At 58.5% G+C, this 22,055-nt stretch overlaps 2 protein-coding genes across 5 annotated transcripts; one reads left to right on the top strand and one right to left on the bottom strand.

Moving 5' to 3' along the window:
- Positions 1 to 1,588: 1,588 nt before the first annotated feature.
- Positions 1,589 to 16,078, top strand: STAT6 (signal transducer and activator of transcription 6). Of its 3 annotated transcripts, none has more exons than XM_025476895.3 (23): positions 1,590 to 1,748; positions 2,536 to 2,841; positions 5,411 to 5,550; positions 6,016 to 6,154; positions 6,470 to 6,553; positions 6,986 to 7,124; positions 7,251 to 7,303; positions 7,507 to 7,655; positions 8,245 to 8,376; positions 8,504 to 8,692; positions 8,997 to 9,084; positions 9,219 to 9,341; positions 9,835 to 9,927; positions 10,313 to 10,519; positions 11,794 to 11,888; positions 11,982 to 12,118; positions 12,430 to 12,576; positions 12,787 to 12,850; positions 12,955 to 13,065; positions 13,262 to 13,345; positions 14,346 to 14,411; positions 14,494 to 14,622; positions 14,713 to 16,078. In XM_025476895.3, the coding sequence occupies exons 3-23, from the start codon at positions 5,435 to 5,437 to the stop codon at positions 14,900 to 14,902; spliced, it is 2,535 nt and encodes an 844-aa protein (XP_025332680.3). In that variant the 5' UTR covers positions 1,590 to 1,748; positions 2,536 to 2,841; positions 5,411 to 5,434; the 3' UTR covers positions 14,903 to 16,078. The 3 variants fall into 3 exon arrangements, with proteins under 3 accessions (XP_025332681.3, XP_025332680.3, XP_025332679.3); XM_025476894.3 differs by lacking the exon at positions 1,590 to 1,748 and adding an exon at positions 2,268 to 2,398; XM_025476896.3 differs by lacking the exon at positions 2,536 to 2,841 and having other exon boundaries at positions 1,589 to 1,748.
- NAB2 (NGFI-A binding protein 2) lies at positions 16,018 to 21,954 on the bottom strand. 2 transcript variants are annotated; one of them, XM_025476900.3, is made up of 7 exons: positions 21,727 to 21,950; positions 19,453 to 20,326; positions 18,904 to 19,037; positions 18,517 to 18,568; positions 18,291 to 18,423; positions 17,895 to 18,086; positions 16,018 to 16,892 (listed from the first exon to the last, which is right to left on the bottom strand). In XM_025476900.3, the coding sequence occupies exons 1-7, from the start codon at positions 21,807 to 21,809 to the stop codon at positions 16,783 to 16,785; spliced, it is 1,578 nt and encodes a 525-aa protein (XP_025332685.3). In that variant the 5' UTR covers positions 21,810 to 21,950; the 3' UTR covers positions 16,018 to 16,782. The 2 variants fall into 2 exon arrangements, with proteins under 2 accessions (XP_025332685.3, XP_025332686.3); XM_025476901.3 differs by lacking the exon at positions 17,895 to 18,086 and having other exon boundaries at positions 21,727 to 21,954.
- Between the last annotated feature and the right edge of the window lie 101 nt (positions 21,955 to 22,055).

The raw sequence follows: 22,055 nt of genomic DNA, 5'->3' as shown, positions 1-22,055 counted from the left end.
CTGCCAACACCTTGATCTGGGACCTTCAGCTTTCAGAACTGTGAGATAAAACATTTCTATTGTTTAAGCCAACCCAACTTGTGGTGCTTTGTATGGCAGTCCTAGCAAACGAAAACACTCTACGAATTGATTTTGTGACTCGCTATTGGCTTACCAACTGCCCCTTAAAGACCTCAAGTTTTTTATTTTATTTTATTCTAAAGATTTTACTTATTTATTCATGAGAGACACAGAGACAAGGGCAGAGGGAGAAGCAGGCTCCCTTCGGGGAGCCCGATGTGGGACTCAATCCCGGGACTCTGGGATCATTCCCTGAGCCAAAGGCAGATACTCAACCGCTGAGCCACCTAGGAGTCCCTCTGGGGTAATCTATATATGACCACCTGGTGGAATGGCAGGGCCCAGAGGATGGTGAGGCAAGCAAGGCACTCACTCCCAGGGTCACCCAAGTGGGAGTGTTATTACTAAAAGTCTAGGTAACCCTACAATTGCACAACCTGAAGAGGAGTGCCCCCTTGAGTTTTGCTAAACTGTTGTCTGCATTTAAGGGGTTGACACACAGTCACAAAAGTCTTACGTGGACTCAGATTTGCCTCTAAAGTCTACATCCATAAGAAATTAATTAGTTAATTAGTTCATTAATTCTAGGTTCTTCCATGACACCACAGTGTCCCCATTGGTGCAATCAGTTAAAGAGGATGGCAATAAATATTGTTTTCCAACCAGCACTTGCTCATCTTTTTACCCTGCAAAAGGAGCCAAAGTTAGAGACCTCATTCAATCCTCCCCTTCTCCTGCCAGAATTCGGGGGAACTTGGACCTTCTGAGACTCTTAGGAATTCAACCACTGTCTGTGTATGTCCGCAGGCAGAGTGGGCACCCGGGAACGTGTGTCTCGAGCACCCTTGTGCCCACACCGCAATCCCAGCATTGCTGGTCATACAAACCCATGGGCAGATTCCCTGCCTGCCATCTCCACCCCTGCTCTACAGTGTCTTCGGTTCACTGCCTTCCAGACACAGTGAACACGGAAACACACACACCTCAGATATCTCTGTCTTTGTGGCAGTATTATTAGTCCAGGACCCGGGACACCTGTGTAGGAGGGAAGCCCGTCTGCCTTCCTCACATCTGCCTTATTCTGGCCCATACAGTAGTGCCTAACACTGCATGCCAGGCATTGCTCTAAGCCTGCACGTATATCATTGTTATCTCAATCCCACAACCTTATGAGTTAAGACTATCATTTGCTCCATTTTACAGATGACAAAACTGAAACCCAAAGAGTAACGTGCTCAGAGTTGTGCAATTAGCAGCGTTGGCAGGATCTGAACCCAATCTGCCTATCTCCAGACTCCCAGTTGTTAACTGCTACTCTCTGCTGCCTGGCCGGGGCCCCTATGCACACGTGCACTCTTGCACACACATGCTCATCCACATGGGGAAGGAGAGGAGGGGGAGGGGGAGCTGGGGTCTAGGAGTCAGTTCAAGCACCAGGGGGCAGCATAGGCCTAGCTTTGGCCCCTCAGCCCAGCCCTGTTTAGGGAGGGAAGAGGGGAGTAGAAACCTCCTCCCATCTCCGGGGGGGTCCCCAGAGACACCCTTTCTATACATCTTGTCTCTCACGTTTGGGGGCCCGGAGGCCTCTCTAGGCCCCTTGGCCTCCTTCGGCTCTTCCACGAGCAAAAGCTGCAAAAACCATCCACTAGTTCTGACGATGACTCAGAAGCTGAGCGCGACTTGTGTTTGTGAGTTTGTGTTCATTGTGACTGCTTGTGGCTCGGAGGGCTGACATGTCTGTGAGCGTGCCCCCACGTGTGTGTGCGTGGGGGGGGGGGCAGGGAAGTTGTACATGTATGTGTTTGTTTCTGGGTGTGTCTCAGTGTTTACCACAGAAACAGGAACTTTGCCAAGGCTGCACAGCAGATTCCGACTCAAACTTGGCCCTTGGGAACCTGCAGGCAGCAGCTCCGGGTGGTGCTGGCTCCCACCAGGGTCTGAGGAGTAGGACCCTGTAGGGAGGGGGCTGTAGACGGTTTTCAGGGCAAGAAACTCCTCCTGGAGTCTTCCAGAATTCTGAGTCGTGAGGTTCCCTCCCCCACTGCCTTGCACCAGTGGTCACGCGACCTCAAGGCGCCCCGCCGCCAGGGGAGGAGGACCTAGGCGTTCCGGGCAGCTCGGAGCTCCCTGGCTGCTTTTCAGGGTCCTCCACTGGAGGGAGCGCAGAGCCCAGAGGGATTTGCTTCTCCAGAGGCCCTGGGGTGCCCAGTTCCTCCTGAGCCCAGACCGCGGGCCCCTGCAAAAGTTCGAGTATGGGAGACACAGTTTGGGGCCACGGGGCTCTGTTTGGCACTAGGTGACTTTCTGGAGAAAAGTTAATCGCTTTTGAGGGGACGCAGTAAGTGGGGATCAGCCGCCCCGCCAGTCTGGTCCCAGGCCGGGAGCCCCAGCCCTGGCTGCCTCGACCCCGTGCTCCCCCACTCGGCACAGGAGGGCACACACGCTCACCCCACTTTCTTCCTCTTCCTCCTCCAGCCCACTTTCTCTTCTCTGTGTCGTCAGAGCTCCAGGGAGGGACCTGGTTAGACGGAGAAGCCGGAAACAGCGGGCTGGGGCGGCCAGTGCTTACACCGAGGAGGAAGGACGGGAGAGGTTGTGTGCGTGTGCGTGTGTGTGCGTGTGTGTGTGTGTGTGCGTGTGCGTGTGTGTGCGCTGTTTGGCGGTGGCGGTGGAGGGGGGTGCGAGCAGGGCCAGCCCGGAACCGCCGGACGGAGCTGCAGCCCCATGGGGCCTGGCGGTGGCCGCTGAGCCCGGGAGACGACGGCAGGGGGGGTTGCCAAGGTGAGGGGATGCCTCGAGGGCGGCGGGGGAGCTCCGGCGTCGGGGCGGGGGCCGGGGGGCCGGGCGGGCGGGCGGGCGGGCGGGCGGGGGTCCTCTCGGGCCTGCCTGGGCGGGGCGCACGGGGCGCGGGGGCTGCTCCCCGGGGGCCGGGCGGGCAGGCTTCAACAGTCGGGGGGCCGCGGTGGGTAGGGCGCGCGCTCCCACCTCCCCGCGTGGGCCACTATTCCACACCCCCGCCCCCGCCCCTCCAGGGCCCGCAGAGACGCGGAAAGGAGGGCAAGGAGGCGGCCCTGCGCCGGGGGAGGAGAGGCGGCTGCGGCCCGGGGCAGGGGGTCCTTGGCAAGCCCCTGCCGATCCCCCAAAGCTCGGCGCCCAGGGCGTGGCTGGGGGTGAGCGAGCCCCAGACCTAGACCTCATGGTGCCCCGGGGAAGGGGGAATTTCCCCCTGAAAAGCGCTCCACGCTTGGCTGCTGTAGACGCCGAGGCTGCCCGGCGGCGGCGCGGCTCAGCCCTCCCCGCGCGGGAGGCTCCGCGCCCCCGCCCCGCCCCGCCCCCGGCCGCGGCCCCGGCCCCGGCCCCGGCCCCGACCCCCCGACCCCGGCCCCCAGCCCCCGCCCCCGCCGGTCGCGCGGCTCTGAGGAGCGCTCTGGACTTTTGATCCTCGGGTCCCGCGGGCCGAGGGCTCGAGAACGGAGGGACCGAGGTGATGGGGTCGGGGCCACCAAGCGCGCTGGGGAGGACGGTGGCCGCGCGCGGCGCCTCCCCGGGTGGGCAGTGCTGGGGCGCGCTGGCCCCGCCCCTCCGCCGCGGCTCCTCCTCCCTGCGGTCCTGGGGGGCTCCGGCCGAGGGGGGCCCGCCGCCCGGCCTTGCTGCAGGGTGGCCTCCGAGGTCTGGCGATGCAGTACGGAGGCCAGGGCCTTGCCCGGAGGAGGCCTCGCCCGGAGGAGCAAAGGGGGGTGTCACTCAACCAGGGTGCAGACAGGAAGGGGGCACTGCCTTCTGCTCTGCTCGTGGGTTACCTCAGTCCCCACTGGGGTAGGGAGAGAGGGTCAAAGGGCTGAGCGCCTTGAGGGACAGGAGGGGAAGAGAGAAGAGAGGAGTGCAGTCCTCCCTCGAATCTGAAACACAGGTGTCCCAATCCAGGGCGGGAGGTGGTAGGGAAAGGCCTGTTGGAAGACCCTGAGCCGCAGGGAGGATTGTGCTTTTGGTGGAAAAGAGCCAGAGGGGCCAGAAGGTGGGGGGAGCAAGAGCCTCCGGACAAGAGGCCCCTCTATCCCTTGGAGGTACAGGGTAGGGGGTGACTCGGGGACTTTCCATCCCCATCCTCTCTCTCCTCTCTAAGAAAGGGGTATTATGGGAAACATGCCCTGAGAGACCCCTGGGAAAACTCTAGTACACCCTCCTCACCCTGCAGCCCACCCAGAAATGAGACTGCAACCCCCTGCCCTGGCTTTCTCATCTCCTCCTTTCAACTATCTCCCTCTTTTCTCTTCTGCCCCTGGCCTGTAGCCCAGCCTCTAGCTTCCTCTTCCCAGCTTCTAGGCTCTTCAGTCCAGGCGTTTGCTAACCCTACTTTTTCTCCAGTCTCTCCCACCTTCTTCCCAAGTTCTCTCTGCTTCTCCCTCTCCTCCATCTCCACCTTGCTTCTTCAACTCTCCTCCCACAGCCCCTCCTCTTAGGGTGATGGCATCTGGATGTGGAAGGCGCCCCCAGCACGGGGTTGGTTACTCCTTGGAATCAAGTCCTGATTTCCAAACTCACTTGCTCAGTGGACTTGGCAAGTTAGAGAACCTCCTCTAGACTCAATTTCTTCACCTATGAAAAGGCATAGTCATATATTTTAAAAATCACTGCAAAGCTATAGATAATAAGCTTTATGTAATGCCTCAGACATAGTAAGTGCTTAATTAACGGTAGCTATTAATGCTCTCCCATTCTCTGTCTCATCATCCAGCCTGGTAGTTTTCAAATTTTCTCGTGGAGCCCTGGGATTTTGAAGGGTTTCTCTAGGGATACCTTTGGGGTCAGGAGGTAGGGAGAGGGAAGTAGAAGCAGTAGAGTTCCAGGCCAACCACACTTGCTTTCAACAGAGGAACTCCCAGTTTTATACCTTTTATATAACTGGGATTCCACAGATTAAAAACCAAAATTGTCTACTACTTTAAAAATTTTTGGAAAGTTCTACACTCCTCCAAGCCTCATATTTTATGAGATGAGAAGATCAAGGCTCACAGTGGGGAGGTTCCTTGCCCACGGAACCAGAGCCAGCTCAGAACTGCAATTCATGTCCTCAGCCTTCTCTCAGAGAGCTTTCCGTATTCTCCCCACCTCCTCTGTCTTCCCAGCCCTCTGGCTGCAGCTCAGCTCTTCCCACCCCTTCACCCCTTTGTCCACCACTGAAAGGATTACTTTGTTTCAGGCCTTGATTGAAGATGTCCCCAGTTTGAGATTGTCTGGCTGTGAGGGGTGGTGGGGATGGCCTCTGGGGTCTGCAGGACATTGCTGGCTGTCCCCAGAACATAGGCCAACTTTCTTGGGTGCCTCTCAGAGTGGCCTTGTTCCTTTCCAGAAGGCACCCTGCAAACCCCAGATCATGTCTCTGTGGAGTCTGGTCTCCAAGATGCCCCCAGAAAAACTGCAGCGGCTCTATGTCGACTTTCCCCAACACCTGCGGCATCTCCTGAGTGACTGGCTAGAGAACCAGCCCTGGTGAGTCCTATCTGCCCCATGCTCATCCTCCAGGTCCTCCCACTCACCTTCCCTCTCAGTAGGTTTTCTCTGTCCCATTTTGGGACTTGGGACGTGTTATTCCCTACGTGGTGGCCTAGATTTAGTGGGGAGTCTGTGGCATACCAAGCAGAAGTGCACGTTGACACATGGAGTGGCCCCTCTGAGGAGCCTCAGCCAAAGGGGTTGGAGGTCGGGACTGGGGCAAGGGCACTTCCCATAGTAGCTGGAAAACTGGGGGAAAAGGCCCAGTTGGAGGCTGTACGGGGCCTGGATGAGGCTGTACGGGGCCTAGATGGAGGCTGTACGGGGCCTGGATGAGGCTGTACGGGGCCTGGATGGAGACTGGGACTGGGAAGGAGCCGCTGAGCCTTTGCTGAGGCACGGAAGGTCAGTAGAGCTGAAGAAACCCTGACCTGAGGCCACCTCATCTTGATCTTCCCACAGGGAGTTCCTGGTCGGCTCAGACACCTTCTGCTGCAACATGGCTAGCGCCCTACTTTCCGCCACTGTCCAGCGTCTTCAGGCTTCAGCGGGGAAGCAGGGGGAGGGGAGCACCATCTTGCAACATATCAGCACCCTGGAGGTGGGGGTCGGGGATCAGGAGGGAAGGGGATGAGGCTGGGTGGGGCTGGAGTGGAGCTGGGGTCAGCCTTGGACACTGGAAGAAGTTGTTTGGATGCTGGAAGCAAATTGGTGTTCCCCTGGTTAGCTGTTAGCTAGCATGCAAATTGGGTTTTAAAAGCATGCAAATGCATGAAAACTTCTGGCCTCTACAGTGGTGCTGCCCTTCGGAGTTGTGTGCGGTGTGCTTATGATTGGAGGGGAGGGGCGTGGATTGGAGGGGGAGGACATGGGTGAGAGCCAGCCTAACCCAGCCTGCCACTTTTCATTTCTCTAGAGCATATATCAAAGGGACCCCCTGAAGCTGGTGGCCACTTTTAGACAAATACTTCAAGGGGAGAAAAAAGCTGTTATGGAACAGGTAATGCTAATACCCCACCTCCCACCCCAGCTCATCTCCCTGGGACTTTAGCCTGAGCCATGAGAAACTAGAAGGAATTTGAACTACAAGATGGCTCGATGTTTTAGGCCCAGGATGACCAAAGGAGGTTCTGGGGGTCAGAACACCCCCCCAAGCCACACTCAGGGAAGTGTCAGAAGGAGGGACTGAAGGAAGAGAGGCCTGGGGAGGAGAGGGTAAGGGCTAAGAAGCTGATTCTGCCCGGAGAGAGTTCTATCCGTGAGAGATTCCAGGTCAGGGAGATCCTTCCAAGGCGGAAGGGAGCCAGACAAGAGAGGTAGTTTGTTTCCTTCTGGCGGAGCATGGCAGCAGGTACCCTTTTCTGGAGTGGAGGCCTAGTGTAGACAGATGGACAGAGTATCTCACCTCTGGGCGTCTGTCCCTCCCATGCAGTTCCGCCACCTGCCAATGCCCTTCCACTGGAAGCAGGAGGAACTGAAGTTTAACACAGCACTGCAAAGGCTGCAGCACCGGGTGGGGGAAACTCGCCTTCTCCGAGAAGCCTTGCAGCCAGGGGCTGAGGCTGGCCAAGGTGGGAGCTCGGGGCTGGCCCCCTAAGAGGGTTCTGGGGAGTGGGTGGGTAGGATGCCCTCTTGGCCCTTACCCTTGACTGAACCTCAAATTTATGTGTACCCCGGATTTCTGCCCTCACCCTCAGTGTCTCTGCGCAGCCTGATAGATGCTCCTGCCAATGGAACTGGGCCAAGGGAGGTACGTGATGAATGGGGAGGTGGAGTTTGAGCTCAGAGCACAGTGCTTGAGGGATCTCAACTCTGTGGAGGGATGGAGATTAGGTGTCAGAGAGACACCAGTTCGGTTGGGTAGGGGACAGTCTGAGGGCCTGAGCAGTGGGAAAGAGGCCTGCCCTCAGGGGCCGGGTGAGGAGCCCTGGCTCAGGCCTCCCCTGCCCGCAGGCCCTGGCCACATTGCTGCAGGAGACTGTTGGGGAGCTGGAGGCAGCCCAGGCCCTGGTGCTGAAGAGAATCCAGATTTGGAAGCGGCAGCAGCAGCTGGCAGGGAATGGTGCACCCTTTGAGGAAAGCCTGGCACCACTACAAGAGAGGTTGGGGCAAGACTGACGGGATTGGAGGGCGGACTGGGGGCGAGTGCCTGCTGTCCCTGCTGGAGGACCCACAGGTGTGAGAGATAAACCAGGCAAACGGGCCTTGGCATGGCCAAGACTCAGAGAAGCCAATCCCAGCAGGGCCGTGCCCACTGTCGTCAGGTCACGGCCTGCACAAGTGTGCCCAGGGCCGGGGGTGTGAGCGGGAGCTCATCCGGCCCATGCTTTTCTCTTCAAGCCCCTTGCTCAGAGGAATGGGAAGCCTTTTCCTATTTGGTCTGTTGGGTGGAGGCACCTTTCAATTTGCGCAAAAGTACCATACGCGCTGGCAGCTGACCTGGGTACCAGAGTCCTGGGGAAGAGGCAGCTGGGTTTCTGCAGGGGTCCAGGCACAGAGAAGGAACCTCACACCCAGAGTCAAGGCAGGTTCCTTAGCTCCTTCAGCCCAGGTGACTTGCAGCCACGCCTACTGCACATTCCACCCCTCTGCGTACACTATCCTGCTTTCTTTCTGGGTTTAGGGGCAGGGGGTTTGTGCTGGAGCGGGCAGCCTGAGCTCTGTGCCCCCTGACCACTGTCCTGGCCCCAGGTGTGAGAGCCTGGTGGACATCTATTCCCAGCTGCAGCAGGAGGTGGGGGCGGCTGGTGGGGAGCTTGAGCCCAAGGCCCGGGCGGTGCTGAGCAGCCGGCTGGATGAAGTCCTGCGAAGCCTCGTCACCAGGTATGCCCGCAGGCCCCCAGCCTGGCTTAGAGCACAGCCCACGAAAGGAAGAGGGTTAGAGCTGTGGGAAGGAAGGGTACCAGGAGGGGCCCAGCCACTAACTCCCCCGGGTCTTCACTCCGTCCAGCTCTTTCCTGGTGGAGAAGCAGCCCCCCCAGGTTCTGAAGACTCAGACCAAGTTCCAGGCTGGGGTTCGATTCTTACTGGGCCTGCGGTTCCTGGGGGCCCCCGCCAAGCCTCCGCTGGTCAGGGCCGACATGGTGACTGAGAAGCAAGCAAGGGAGCTGAGCATGCCCCAGGGGCCGGGGGCTGGAGCGTAAGTCGGGCTGGCAGACGCCTGTGGGGTTGGTGGAGGCCGGAGGAGCCTGGGGTGGGGGGTACCATGAAGGGCAGGGTGATGAGGAGGGAGGGCCAGGGTGTGTGTGGACCCTGGATGTCTAGGCAGAGGAAAGGAAGAACCCAAAAGGGCTGGAATGGGATGGGGAATCATGATTCGGCCACAATGAGGACTCTCCTTAAGAATCCACACAGGGAGATGGAGACTTGGGGCCGTAGTTCCTGCCTCTCACCCCTGGACACAGGCTCCTCCCCCAACTGGCCCACTCCCCCCCCCCCCCCAGGGAAAGCACCGGGGAAATCATCAACAACACGGTGGCCCTGGAGAACAGCATTCCTGGGAACTGCTGCTCGGCCCTGTTCAAGAACCTGGTGAGGGCTTCCGGGAGCAGTGGTGGTGAAGAGGGGGGCAGGGCTCCCCAGATGAGGGAGGTGTCGAGAGGCTATTGGGAACCCAGGAGAAACCCTCTGTCCTCACTCCTGCTCTCCTTCGCCGCCCGCTGCAGCTTCTGAAGAAGATCAAGCGCTGTGAGCGGAAGGGCACCGAGTCGGTCACGGAGGAGAAGTGCGCCGTGCTCTTCTCCACCAGCCTCGCGCTCGGCCCCAACAAACTCCCCGTCCAGCTCCAGGTGAGCTGGGCCCTGGACCTCACTCCTCAGGAAAGCCCTGGGGCCTGAGGCGTCGCGGTGTGGCAGTGCCTGGCACTTAGTGGACATTTGTTATCGACCAGGGCAGTGTTTTAAGTGTCTCTCCCTCTCTCTCACATGCACATTCACACAGAATTTGCGCACTAACATTATGAGGTAAGTACTGTTATTAGCTCCATTTTACACATGAGTCCACTGAAACACAGAGAGGTTGTGTAGTTTGCCCAGGTCACGTAGCCGCCAGGTGTTGGAGCTGGCATTTGAAACCTGGGGGTCTGGCTCTGAAGCACTGACTCACAACCACTTCCCTACAGTAAGGCCCTAATCTGCTTCAGAGACCCCTTGATGATACACCGGCAGCTTTTAACTATGTCGTGGGAATCCAGTAGCTTCCCTGCATTCTCAGAGCCAGCCCCCCCGCCCCCCCGAAGCCCCTTGATCCAGTAAGAAGATCCCCCTGTTCTCACCCTGCCAGGCCCTGTCTCTGCCCCTGGTGGTCATTGTCCACGGCAACCAGGACAACAATGCCAAAGCCACCATCTTGTGGGACAATGCCTTCTCTGAGATGGTGAGGAAAGACCTGGAGTGGCAGTGGGGGGACGGAGGGATGGAGGGAGGGAGGGGAGGAACAGGGGCAAGGTGGGCTCTACTGTGGGGGGAGGCGGAGGGCCTATGATCAAATGGGAGCGACCACAACTCCTTCCTTCCTCATACTCTCTAACCTCATGCTTTTATACTTCGGATGTCTTCTCATGCCAGTCTTAGCAGCTAGCATGTTGTAGCCCCCTAAACTGTTTTTGGAGAAGCACCATGTTTGTGAGCGAGCTGGGGGGAGGGGGGGAAGGTAATGCCTGGGAAGGGCAGCTCTGGAGGGGCAGGAGGGATAAAGGCCCCTCCAGAGGAGGAGGGACGATGATAGCCTGAAGTGCCCCGTCCTTCCCGCTTCACCCCAGGACCGTGTGCCCTTTGTGGTAGCTGAGCGGGTGCCCTGGGAGAAGATGTGTGAAACTCTGAACCTCAAGTTCATGGCCGAAGTGGGGACCAATCGGGGGCTACTCCCAGAGCACTTCCTCTTCCTAGCCCAGAAGATCTTCAATGACAACAGTCTCAGCATGGAGGCCTTCCAGCACCGTTCTGTGTCCTGGTCACAGTTCAACAAGGTCATTCCCCTGCTGTTCGGACCTCCCGCCCCTAAGCTCTTTGTCCCTGAGGCGCTCAGGGCCTTCCCATCCTGGTCCAGAGATTGACTGCTGGGGTCTTCACAAAGGCCCATCATGTCCACCAGGGAGGCCTCTGTCACCCCCAGGCAGGGAAAACCCTTCAGCCTGGCCGATAAGCCCAGAGACGTCCCTCATGTTTTGGACCCGGGGCCCTCTGTCCTCCCTCTTTACCAGTGACTTGCATGACTCATCCAGATTGTGTGTAAACACAGCTCTGATTCAAAATGACTTTGACCCATCAGGAAAATCGTTCCTATTGCAAAAACCAGGATGAAATCCCACAGGGACATACACAGTAATACCAGCTACCATGTGCTGACACCTTATAAACGCCAGGCACTTTAATGTCTAGGACTTTATGTGTGTTTTCTCACTTACCCCTCCCAACATCCTTTTGGGGTAGGTACTAGTATTATCCCCATTTTACAGGCAAGGAGCGTGATGCTCAAAGGGGTTAAGTAGTTTGTCAAACATTCTATCCCACCCCAGCAGGTGAGGCTGAGATAGAACCTCATATTTCTTGCTCTTAGCTACCCTATTTTACTGCCTCCAAAATGAGGTGGCTCAGAATCGGGTCTGTTACAAGAAATGGGGGCGGGGGCGGGAAAGATCTGAATGTCGCGGTTGATAACCAGCTGGGTAAATGCAGTCAGGTACTGCTTGCTCTCTTAGCAAAAGAAAGAAAAGTCTAAAAAAAAAAGAAAAAAAAAGAAAGAAAAGAAAAGAAAAGAAAAGTCTACATGACCGTAGAACATGTTAGCAAAGGGAGCAGGACACTCACACTTGGCAAACTACCTTCTCTGGACTCCAATTCCACGAGGCCTAATTAACGATGGGTGGAGCACAGCTCTAATGAGGGACTCTGGCCTGGACTTTCTGGGCTACATCCCAGCTCTGCCTGTCACCAGCGTGTAGACCTGGGCAATTACTTGACCTTTCTGGGCTTTCGTTTCTTCATCCGTAAGGTGGAATACTTATAGGACCTACTTCCAGAGGCTCGTAAAGGTCAGATAAATTAATTAATGGAAAAGGCTTGGAGTACGGCCTGGTGCGGTAAACGAGAGGATTGGCCATTGTCATCAATGAGATCTCAGATCCCGTTTGGTCCTTCAGCTCTGTGACTCTGTTGCGTGAGCCCTCACAGCCCAGTGCTCTAAGTAAACCCTAGCTCTGGTCCTCCTATGTTCACACTAGCTCCCCACCCCATTCCCCAGGAGATCCTGCTGGGTCGTGGCTTCACCTTTTGGCAGTGGTTTGATGGTGTCCTGGACCTCACCAAGCGCTGTCTCCGGAGCTACTGGTCAGATCGGTGAGTCTCTGCCCCAATGGCCCGAGCAGCTGTACCTCTAGCTCCTCCACAGCCAGGATCCCTACCCTCCATCCTCTCCTTCATCCTGGCCAGGCTGATCATTGGCTTCATCAGCAAACAGTACGTCACTAGCCTTCTTCTCAACGAGCCTGATGGAACATTCCTCCTTCGCTTCAGCGACTCAGAGATTGGGGGCATCACCATTGCCCATGTCATCCGGGGCCAGGATGGTGAGGTCACCCCAGCCGGTCCTCTGTTTCTGTGCCTGTGCCCTCTGGGGTTTCTTCTGGGAAGGAAATATCTTGGCCTTCCTTGATGCCACGCCTGATCTTCAGGATCCACCTTCTTTCCTCTCTTCTGTGGCCTACCTTCTCGTTGTGAGCTCTGTGGGGATGGAGATGGGTGGGTCTCTCTCCGCCAGGACTCCCACCCTCACTCTCCTCTTCCTCACCTTGGTAGATTGAGAGTGGGTCCTGTAGAGGGGCTGGATGGGGGGAAGAATGTCTGGACAGAGGGGCTCAGGGTCTCATTTCTATTGTAGGCTCCCCACAGATAGAGAACATCCAGCCATTTTCGGCCAAAGACCTATCCATTCGTTCACTGGGAGACCGAATCCGGGACCTTGCTCAGCTCAAAAACCTCTACCCTAAGAAACCCAAGGATGAAGCTTTCCGGAGCCACTACAAGCGTGAGCTGGGGCTGGCAGTTCTGAACCTTTCCTCTGCCCATCTCTTCCATACCGCCCCTCCCCCTACACACTGTATGTTATCCCTGACTCACCTCTCCGTTTTCGGAGCCCTGTTTGTCCAACTTGCCCATCAGCTATGCCCACTTTTCCCACATCCCTTCCTCCCCAGTCCCGGGGCACTCCATGGCTCTCCTTTCCTCCCCACAACAGCTGAACAGATGGGTAAGGATGGCAGGGGTTACGTCCCAGCTACCATCAAGATGACTGTGGAAAGGTGAGCGTGGTGCTGTGGTGGGCGGTTGTGCCTGGTACTAGTTACTGGAAGAAGTGGTGGCATCAACCCTTGGTCAGTCACACATACCTCCTTCCCTCCTCCAGGGACCAGCCACTTCCCACCCTGGAGCCCCAAATGCCTACCATGGTGCCCACTTACGATCTTGGAATGGCCACTGAGTCCTCCATGAATATGCAGCTCAGCCCAGATATGGTGTAAGGAGCTTGAGGGACAGGAATGGGAGTGGTCTGTGCACACACAGGTGCTTAGCATGGGCAGCTGGGAGAGCTGGCATCGGGGGCTGGGAGGGAATTTCCTTTTCTGTGAAAGGGATTCCCTATCTTGAGACAGGGGGTTGGGGGTGTCCAGGAAAAGGGCTGGCATCAGGGGGGGTCTGCTTTCTTTCTCCAGGTCCCAGGTGTACCCACCACACTCTCACTCCATGCCCTCATTCCAAGCCCTCTCCAGGGAAGATGTGTTGCCAACCTTCCAGGAGTAAGTGGAAGAACCTTTTGGGGAGGGGACAAGGATATCCACCCGCAAGGGGGATGGGCATTTGCATTTGTTAGGAGAGGCTCCTCTGTGAGAAAGGGGCAGCGAAAGGCCAGCACTGTCTCTCTTCTGTCCACCCCACTGAGATGTTAGTGGTTAAGTGTAAGTGGTTAAGATAAGTCCAGACTTAGCCAGGTTCAAATTCCAGCTCCACCACTTACTGACTTTGGCCAAGTTGCCTACCTCTGATGCCTCATCTGCCAAATGGGGAATACTGATAATAACACTACTAATACCTTCCTTGGGGATTATTGTGAAGGTTGAGTTCGTGATACCTGTAAAGCTCATAGCAAGAGCTATGTTAAGAATTAACATAACCTCTCTTGCCCTTGAAATCCACTATTTATCTGCTGTCTGGATTTTTGTTTATTCATCTGTTTTGGCCTTGAAGTGGCCTAGACACTTTTCTTCCCCAAGTAACACTTTTATTATAACCGCAGGTGCTTATTAAAACGTGTAGATAAGGCACGACATCTCCCCTCCTGGGAGTTGAGGTAGGGAGGAGACTGGGGTGCTTAAAACCACCGGAGTCCAAAAGAAATTAGCTAATTCAGGGGTGCCTGGGTGGCTCAGGCGGTTAAGCATCTGACACTTGGTTTAAGCTCAGGTCATGATCTCAGGGTCATGATCTCAGGGTCATGGGATCAAGTCCCACAGAGAGCTTCCCCCACCCCCAGCAGGGAGTCTGCTTCTCTCCCTCTCCCTCTGCTCCCCCCAAACTATAAAGAAATTTGCTAATACAGCCCTCCTCTCCTCCCCCAGTCCAATCCCCAACACATACACATTTTACAGATGAGAAGACTGAGCCCCACAGCTCACCCAAGACTATAGAGTCAAGAAAAGGAACTGGAAATTGTTGCCTTATTTAATGACCTTGATTTTGCAAAACTGTGCCCTTGCCTAGCCTTCCTTTCTCTGACTGTGCCCTCTTTCCTGTTTCCAGATCTCACCTGCAGATGCCCCCCAACCTGAGCCAGATAAACCTGCCCTTTGACCAACCTCACCCTCAGTGAGTGACAGCACCCCTCCTGGCCCTGTGCTCCCCATGCCTTCCCCCTCCCGCATCTTAATTCCTTTTCTGGTCTTGGCAGGGGCCTGCTCCCATGCCAGTCTCAGGAGCATGCCGTGTCCACTCCTGAGCCCCTGCTCTGCTCAGATGTGCCCATGACAGAAGACAGCTGCCTGAGCCAGCCGGTGGGAGGGTTCCCTCAGAGCACCTGGTGAGTGGCCGCCTGGGGGTGTTGGCTGGGTGGGGACTGAAGGAGTGGGTGCCATACCCACCCTATTGCTTCTCCCCTTCTTCCTCGCAGGGTCGGTGAAGACATGTTCCCACCCTTGCTGCCTCCTACTGAACAGGACCTCACCAAGCTTCTCCTGGAGGGGCAAGGGGAATCAGGGGGAGGGTCCTTGGGAACCCAGCCCCTCCTGCAGCCCTCTCACTATGGGCAGTCTGGGATTTCAATGTCCCATCTGGACCTAAGGGCCAACCCTAGCTGGTGATACCAGCTGCAAAGAGAGCCCAGAGACACAGCTCTTCTATCCCCACGGACCTGCTCTGGACACCTGCCCATGCTCCTGCCAAGCAGCAGATGGGGAGAGTGTCCTCCTATCCCCACCTACTCCCTGGGCAGGAGGAAAAGACTGCCAGGAAAATGCACAGTGGGTGGAGCCTATCCACTCCTTTCCTCCTACCACACACCTCTGTCCTCCTCCTTCCAACGCTGGAAGGGAAATTCAGGTTCCAAAGTGAGACACGCCCCAACACGCCTGCACACGCAGCGCGCACACACACACACACACACACACGCAGCTCTCCCTGGAAGATGGGGCTGAGTAGGAAGGGGGCTGGGCAAGAGCATAGGTGAGGGCTCGGAGGAGGACTTCTCCGCCCACCTCGGAAAGAGCCCAGGACACACATGTAGAAACACGCAGACACGTGCACACATTTGTACTAGAGGTTGGGGACTGAGGGATGGGCTCAGGTCCTGGCTGGGGTGGGGGGCGGAGGGATGGAGCAGCAGTTCAGAACCTGGGTCAGCGGAGGTGGCAAAATCTGTACACTCAGGTTACTGATGTGGGTAATGCCCAGATTAAAAAAACAAATTTCAAACAGCCCCAAATTCCTGTCAGGTCACGTGTAGGAGATGGCGCAGAAGCCCAAGGGCCGTGCTTCACGGCCAGCTGGGTGAAAGCGTGTGAACTTGAGCGAGATCACACACGTTAGTCGTTAGGGCCACAAAAAACCTGTATCTATGTGATCTCGCCTGCGTGACGACACAAGTTTGGAAGTGTGAAACACTGAACAAGACACCGGCGAGTGTGCGGGCTTCTCTGATGCACGCTCACCCACATGTACTCGGCTTTGGCATGACTGTGGCCCCGGTGGGTCTACATGGCCGTGACATCTGTATGTGGCTCTAGCTTTGGTACCTCAACACGCCAATCCTCCCCAGAGGCAGGGGGTGAGTCGGGGACCCAGGCCCAGGTATTTGGTCCTCCGAGTGTATGAGGGGGCCCTACCTGCTGCTGCTTTTCTATTTCCCCATCCACTGCCAGCTTCCCTCCACACCCCCATCCCCATGCCACCCTTTCTCCCCTGGGGGGGTGGTCATCGATCCTAAGCCATAAAATAAATTTTATTCCAAAATAACAAAATAAATAATCTACTGTACACGATCTGAAAAGAAAGACGCTCTAACTGCTCAGACAGGTGCTGCGGTCCAGCCCCCAGCTGCAGGAGACCCTGAGTCCAACCCAGGCCTCCTGAGGGGGCCGGTCGAGGGGACCCCGCATCCACCCTCCCCATCATCCCCAGAAAGGGCAGGAGGGAAAAAGTTGCTGAGGACTTGGGGGAAAGATGGCGATAGGTGGGCACACCGCAGCACTTGTTAAATTAAAGAAACAAACTAGAAGCACAAAAATGGGGGAGCAGAGGGGAGGAGCAGGTCCAGTGTTCCCAGGCCCCCAGTTGTGGGGGGAAGCATTGCCATGTTTAGCTGTTGGACCTTACCAGGGAAGTCCCCTTTTCCCCCATGTCCAAACTGAATCCAACTGCTCATACCACTGGTTGAAGCTACAGAGAATGGGAGTGTGTTGTGTAAGGGAGGGGAGAACCCCAAATACCCTGGAGCCAGAGTCCTTGCCCCCTTGCTCTGGGCAAGGGTGAAGGGGCACCACGCACCCTCCTTGTGTCCTCTTGCCAGGCCCCTGCTCGTTATTGCTTGAAGCCCCATAGTTCTACGCCCATGGAGCAGGTGGGGAGGCAGGAGAAGGGCAGCGGAAGGATCCAGGGTTGTGACTAGATGCCAGGGATGGAGAATGTAGGAGTCTGTGTGAGCCAGAAGTCCCGAATCCTGGGTCTGAGACCACCAGTGTATCCCTCACTGCCGGCTGGCCTCAGCCTCCACTTTGACGCTGCTTCTGCGACCTTCCACCAGAGCAGGATGGGGTCCCGGGGCAGGGCATCGGTCCAGCAGCCCTTCCTCGAACTCTGTGGGGAGAAGGGGTAGGCAGGTCAGGAGGCTGCGGGGTAGACGATGCAGAGAGGTGGCTGGACAGGAGGCGGGAGCAGAGGAGACCGCGAAGACCCGCTGGATGTGAATGATTGCCTCCTGCCCACCGCACGCTTACAGGTGTGGGGGGGTTCGGTAGCCAAGTGTGCGCATCCCCCTCCCCTCGCTGGCTGTGTGTAGTGCTCTCTGTGTGTCTCTCTCCTTCTCTGTCTCTCCCGCCTCCGTTCTGCTGGAATTTCTGGTTCTGTCAGGAGCTGTGGGGGTGGCTTGGCTCTGACCTCTCCCCCTCCCCCCTCCCAGGCTCTGCCGCCCCCACTCATCCCTGGCCCCCTCCCAGGCCCCACCTACCCTACCATGCCCCTCCAATTTCTTAGAAGCCAAATCAAGGGGGAACACAGGAAGCCAGCCTCCCAGCTCCTCCCCCAAGAAGAGCCCCCTTTCCAGTCCCCGCCCCCACTTCCCACCCACGCACAGTTTAAAAATACCAAGCCAGGGTTGGTGGCTTTGTCTGCTGCATCACTCTCAGCCCAGCCGCTCTGGCCCTCTGGCGGACTACTCCCTTCCCCCATCCACACACAAAGCATCCCCCTTTGGGCAACTCTACTTCTATCCAAGCTAGGCAACCCCACCCTATCGCTTGCTCTACTCTCCCCTTCCCTCTCAGAGGCAGTTCTACCTCCATTTCCCTTGTTGGTGGCCTCCCTTTCTGTTCCCCTCGTCCCCCATTTTCTGTTCCCCTGTTCACCCTAGTGCCCCCTTCACGAGTCTCCATTAGGATCAGCCCCTCCCCAGTGGGAACTGCCCTGCAGGATCCTCCTTTCCTCAACCCAAGGCCTGAGTGGCTGAAGCCCAACCATCCTACTGCCTGCTTTCTCTGACGACTACATCCCTCTTCCTCCCACCTGGCCCCAGGACACCAGGATTGCCGGGTGGGGCCTGGGTGGTAGGGGTGCTTGGGGACAGCACTGCTGCTGCCTCACCTGCGAGAGGCGGCTTCGCAGGCACACAGGGGCTGAGGCGGCCCACGCGGTCGTGGGAGACGAGGCGGGCTAGCCGCAGCCCCTCATCCATCAGTGTCTGCTGCAGGATGTGGCGGCTCCACAGCCCATGGGCTGGCAATGCCAGAGGCAGGTCAGCAGGGGGCGGCGTCAGCCTTGGGCATGACCCCACAGCTGTGGGCATGGGCATGGATCAGGTAAGGGACTACAGTCAACGGAACCCCCACCCTCAACCACAAAGCAGACCCATTGGCCCAGGCCCGTTGCCCCCATCCAGCCGGGCCTCCCAACCCTGTTCCAGGCAGTTGTCTCTTGGCTCCTTCCTCCCACCTACTCCACCCCCAGAGTGAGAAGAAAAGTATTCTGATGCACACTCACCCTGCAAGTGTCCATCAAGACTCTCCCCAGACAGGCTGGCGCTGTCTTCCTCCAGGCTGGGGCGGTATGGGGGTGCATAGGACTCGGGGCCTGGGGGAGGCTGCTGGAGTTCAGAATGACTTTGCTCTCCAACCTGTGGATGCCCCAAATGGGGAAATGAGGACCTAGCATGGGAGGGGGTTGAGGGAGGCTGCACTAACCCCCTGCGGCCACCCTGGAAACCTACCTCCTGTTTTAACTTCTTCAGTGGAGGGCCTCCCAGTTCTTCGGGGTGAAGCCTGCGAAGACCAGAGCAATAAGGAAGGTGAAGCTGGGGAGGGAGACACAACGGGCGGAACGCAGAACTGGGTGAGGAGCACGCGTTATCTCAAGACTCCAGGAGTCTGCAGCTCCCACACCGCTACAGTGGGGGAGCCTACTGTGGGGGAGCCGACACAACCTGAGGCGGACGGAAGGAGGGAGCAGACCTCAGACAAGCGAGCTTGGCGAAAGCAGGACAGGACGTACACGTGGGTAGGAATAAGGCCTAGATGCACCCAAGCAGCAGATGAGGCTGTGACCCGCTCCTTGGCAGAATCCTAACCTAGGAAGGACCTGGGGAAGAGAGTCTCACCTGGAGCCCTTCAAGGAGGACAGGTAGGTGCTCTCTCGGGCCACTTGGCGTGACAGGGAGAAGAGCTCCACCCTCCGCAGTAAGAGCGTGTTGTCCCTCATGCAGAACTGGGCAGCGGCTTCGTTGATGGTCAGCTGTGGAGAGGACCACCCGAGCGTCAGAATCCTGACTCCCCACTGCCTCGCCCAGACCCTTCACCCTTCACCATCGGACATCGAAGCCCACCCCTCAGGTGTTGCTGAAGATGATAGTACGTGGCTTCCCAAAGGACCAAGACGGAGGCCAGCACCCACAGCTTCCTAGGAACGCCGGGAGCCCCCTCCACCTGTGGGGTCCTGAGGGGCACAGAGCAGGACACCCGGGCTCTCGCCTGCACCTCCCCCTTAGTTGAGGAGGGCAGCACTGCAGTGGCTGGGGTTGGGCCGTTGGGGTGGGGGGCGTGGGGTCCTGGTCAAGGGGCAGTGAAACAAACCTGGGGAGCGGAAAGATTCTCTAAGGCGAATAGGCTGAGACCTGGGAGCCGAGCGCAATACTGCGTGGGGTCCTCACCTCATGCAGGCTGAGCTGCTTGCCCTCCCTCCGCTTGGAGTCAAAGCGGCCGTAAATGATGCTGTATTTGCGGATCTCCTCCTCCTTCTGACTGTCGTTATCGTCCATCTCAAAGATGTGTCCTACGCTCCGAGCCAGCTTCTTGTTCAGCTTCAGCAGGGACGTTACCTCCCCTGCGTCCCCCCTGGGGAAGCTCCGGAAGATCCTCTCCACACTCTCCACCACCATGCGCACCATCTCCGGTTCCAGTCGATCTGGGCCACCCCCAGCCCCGGCTGCTGCCAGCCCCCCAGCCCCAGTCCCCTCGGGGACTCCTCCCCCTGCAGGTGGGGAGAAGGGGGGTGAGCCTGCCTCCTCTTCTCCTCCCGCCCCAACGTCGGACTCTGGAGTGCTCCGTCCTGGCCAGATCCGGGGGTCTCCTGCCCCAGGTCCCCCAGGCAGCGGTGACAGCTTCTCTCCAAGTTCAAGGGGGCTCTTGGGGCTGAAACTGCGGGCACTGCCTGCCTTTTCCCCTGGGCTGCTGTGCCCGTTGCTCATGCTCCCTTTCCGGGTGCCTGCAGTCTCGGAGATCTTGAAAAGTGGAATACTGGAAACAGGCACAGCAGGCACAGGCTGGCTGAAGAGCCCTGGGTTGGTGGCCCATTCTCTCAGGGCCTTCTGCAGGCGTCGGACATGGAGGGGCTTGGTGGCCATGCCCACAAGGGCCATGATCTCCAGGAACTCCTCCTCACCAGCCTCACACAGTTGCTGCACATCGTCCCCTCCCTGCTGGATGAAGGTCTCATAGTAGGAAAGCAGATTGGCGCGCTGCAGGACCCGGTACAGCTGCAGCTCCCCCAGTGTCCGAGGCAGTGCCATGGCTCGGGCACTGGGCCTGGAAAGGAGGAGTGCGGTAGAGAGGGAGGCAGTCAGTACAGGTCCCCCTGCTGGGTACCCACCCAACACTCATCCTGCATCCTCTTCCCTGCCTGCTTCTCATCCCCCTCCTCTGAAGGCTCGCTCTGCTGGATACCCAAGCTTGAACACAGACTATGAGAACTGGGCATTACCCAGAGGCAGAAACACCCCAGTGCCACACCAGACTAGCCACAAGTCAGCCCAGTCTAGGCTGAAACCAAAGACTCTTCGCTACCATTCTCAGTTTTTACTTTTCTGCCTTGGGGCAAGGAGACCAGGAGCACTGAGGCCAGCCACGGCCCCCGGGATGGCTGGGCCTCCTCCTCCCCTCAGCACGGGTCTTCACCCTCCGCCCTAAACGCCCGGCAGTTCCAGCATTACTCAAGGTGACTTTCCAAACTGAAGTGCACGTAGGACCCCGTGGCCTCCCCACAGTGGGCTCCTGGGACCACTGCCGGCCAGTTTCACTGCCTGGTGGCATCCTACCCAGGTGGCTGCGAGGGAGGGGTGTGGCCCTTTCCCACTCGGCGAGCTCGGCTGCGCTCCCCTGAGCTGCTCCCCTGACTGCTCGGGCCCTCCCCTGTCCGGGCTGCCCAGGGCCCCTCCGAGGGCCCCTCTCTGGGCAGTGACCCTCTCCACCTGCTGGGTAGGTAGGCCGGTCCGGTCCCTTCGGCTCAGGCACGGCAGGGAGGAGTGCCTCAATTGTTCTGCTCTGGGGCCGTTCCGCCCACGCACACTCCTACAGTGGCAGCGTCCGTGGGCGAAAACCGCCTGGGGGCTCCCACCTCTCTCCTCTCCCTCATTTTCCACCCACACCTCCAAGCGGAGCGGGGGAGACGCTCGAGGCCCCCGAGGGAGGGGCTGCACACCGAAACTCCCCTCCGCGGGCCGTAAATAAAGCTAGAGAGGAGAAGGGGCGCCTACGGCCAGCCCCGCGTCTCCACGGCCCTGCGGATGCTCCGGGGCTCGGGCTCGGCGGCGCCGCTCCTCCCGGACCCTGGGGCCCGCGCACTCCGTACCGACGGAGAGCGGGGCGCTCGGCGGCCCTCCCCGGCCCCGTGACCGGCCAGAGCTCCAGGACTTCCCCTGGCGCTCGGGGGCCCCCACATTGCTCGCAAGGGGTTCACGCGCCAGACCGCGGCGGCGGAGTAAACGGGGGATGGAGGATTAGGTCTCACTGTTTCACATCCAGCTTCACCCGCTCCCTCCCTGCTCCCCGGGCCCCCTAATTCGAAGACGCACCCCCTTTTCAAGCAGTCTCCACCCCCCACCCCCGTCCCGCTTCCCCTCCCGTCTCCCCGACCTCCGCCCTCCGGACCCCTTCCCGAGCCCGGCTCCACCCATCTCCACTCCCGCCGCTCTCCTCTGCCCACTAACTTGGGTCTGGGCTGCGCGGTCCGGCGGGCGCTGTCCCCTCCGCCCGGCGGCTGCTTGGCTGTGGGGGAGGGCGCCCTGCGCATGGACGGCCGGCGGCCGCAGGCTGCCCCTCTCGGTGCCCCGCGCTCGGCGCCTGGCGCGCGCTGCCGCGGCCGCGGTCCGGGCTCCGTCCCTCCCTCCACGTCTCCTCTCGGCGAGCCTCCGCGCCTCTGTGCCTCGGCCCCCCCCTCCCCGGCTGCGCCTGCCGCCTCTCCGCGCCGCCGCCCCCGCAGGACGCACGGGGAGCGAGGCCCGGCGCTGCGCTGGCTGCCGGGCGGGCGGAGGGCGTG

This window comes from Canis lupus, chromosome 10, assembly GCF_003254725.2.
Source record: "Canis lupus dingo isolate Sandy chromosome 10, ASM325472v2, whole genome shotgun sequence".
NCBI classification, from domain to species: Eukaryota; Metazoa; Chordata; class Mammalia; order Carnivora; family Canidae; genus Canis; species Canis lupus.
This window is presented reverse-complemented; position numbering and strand designations above follow the sequence as displayed.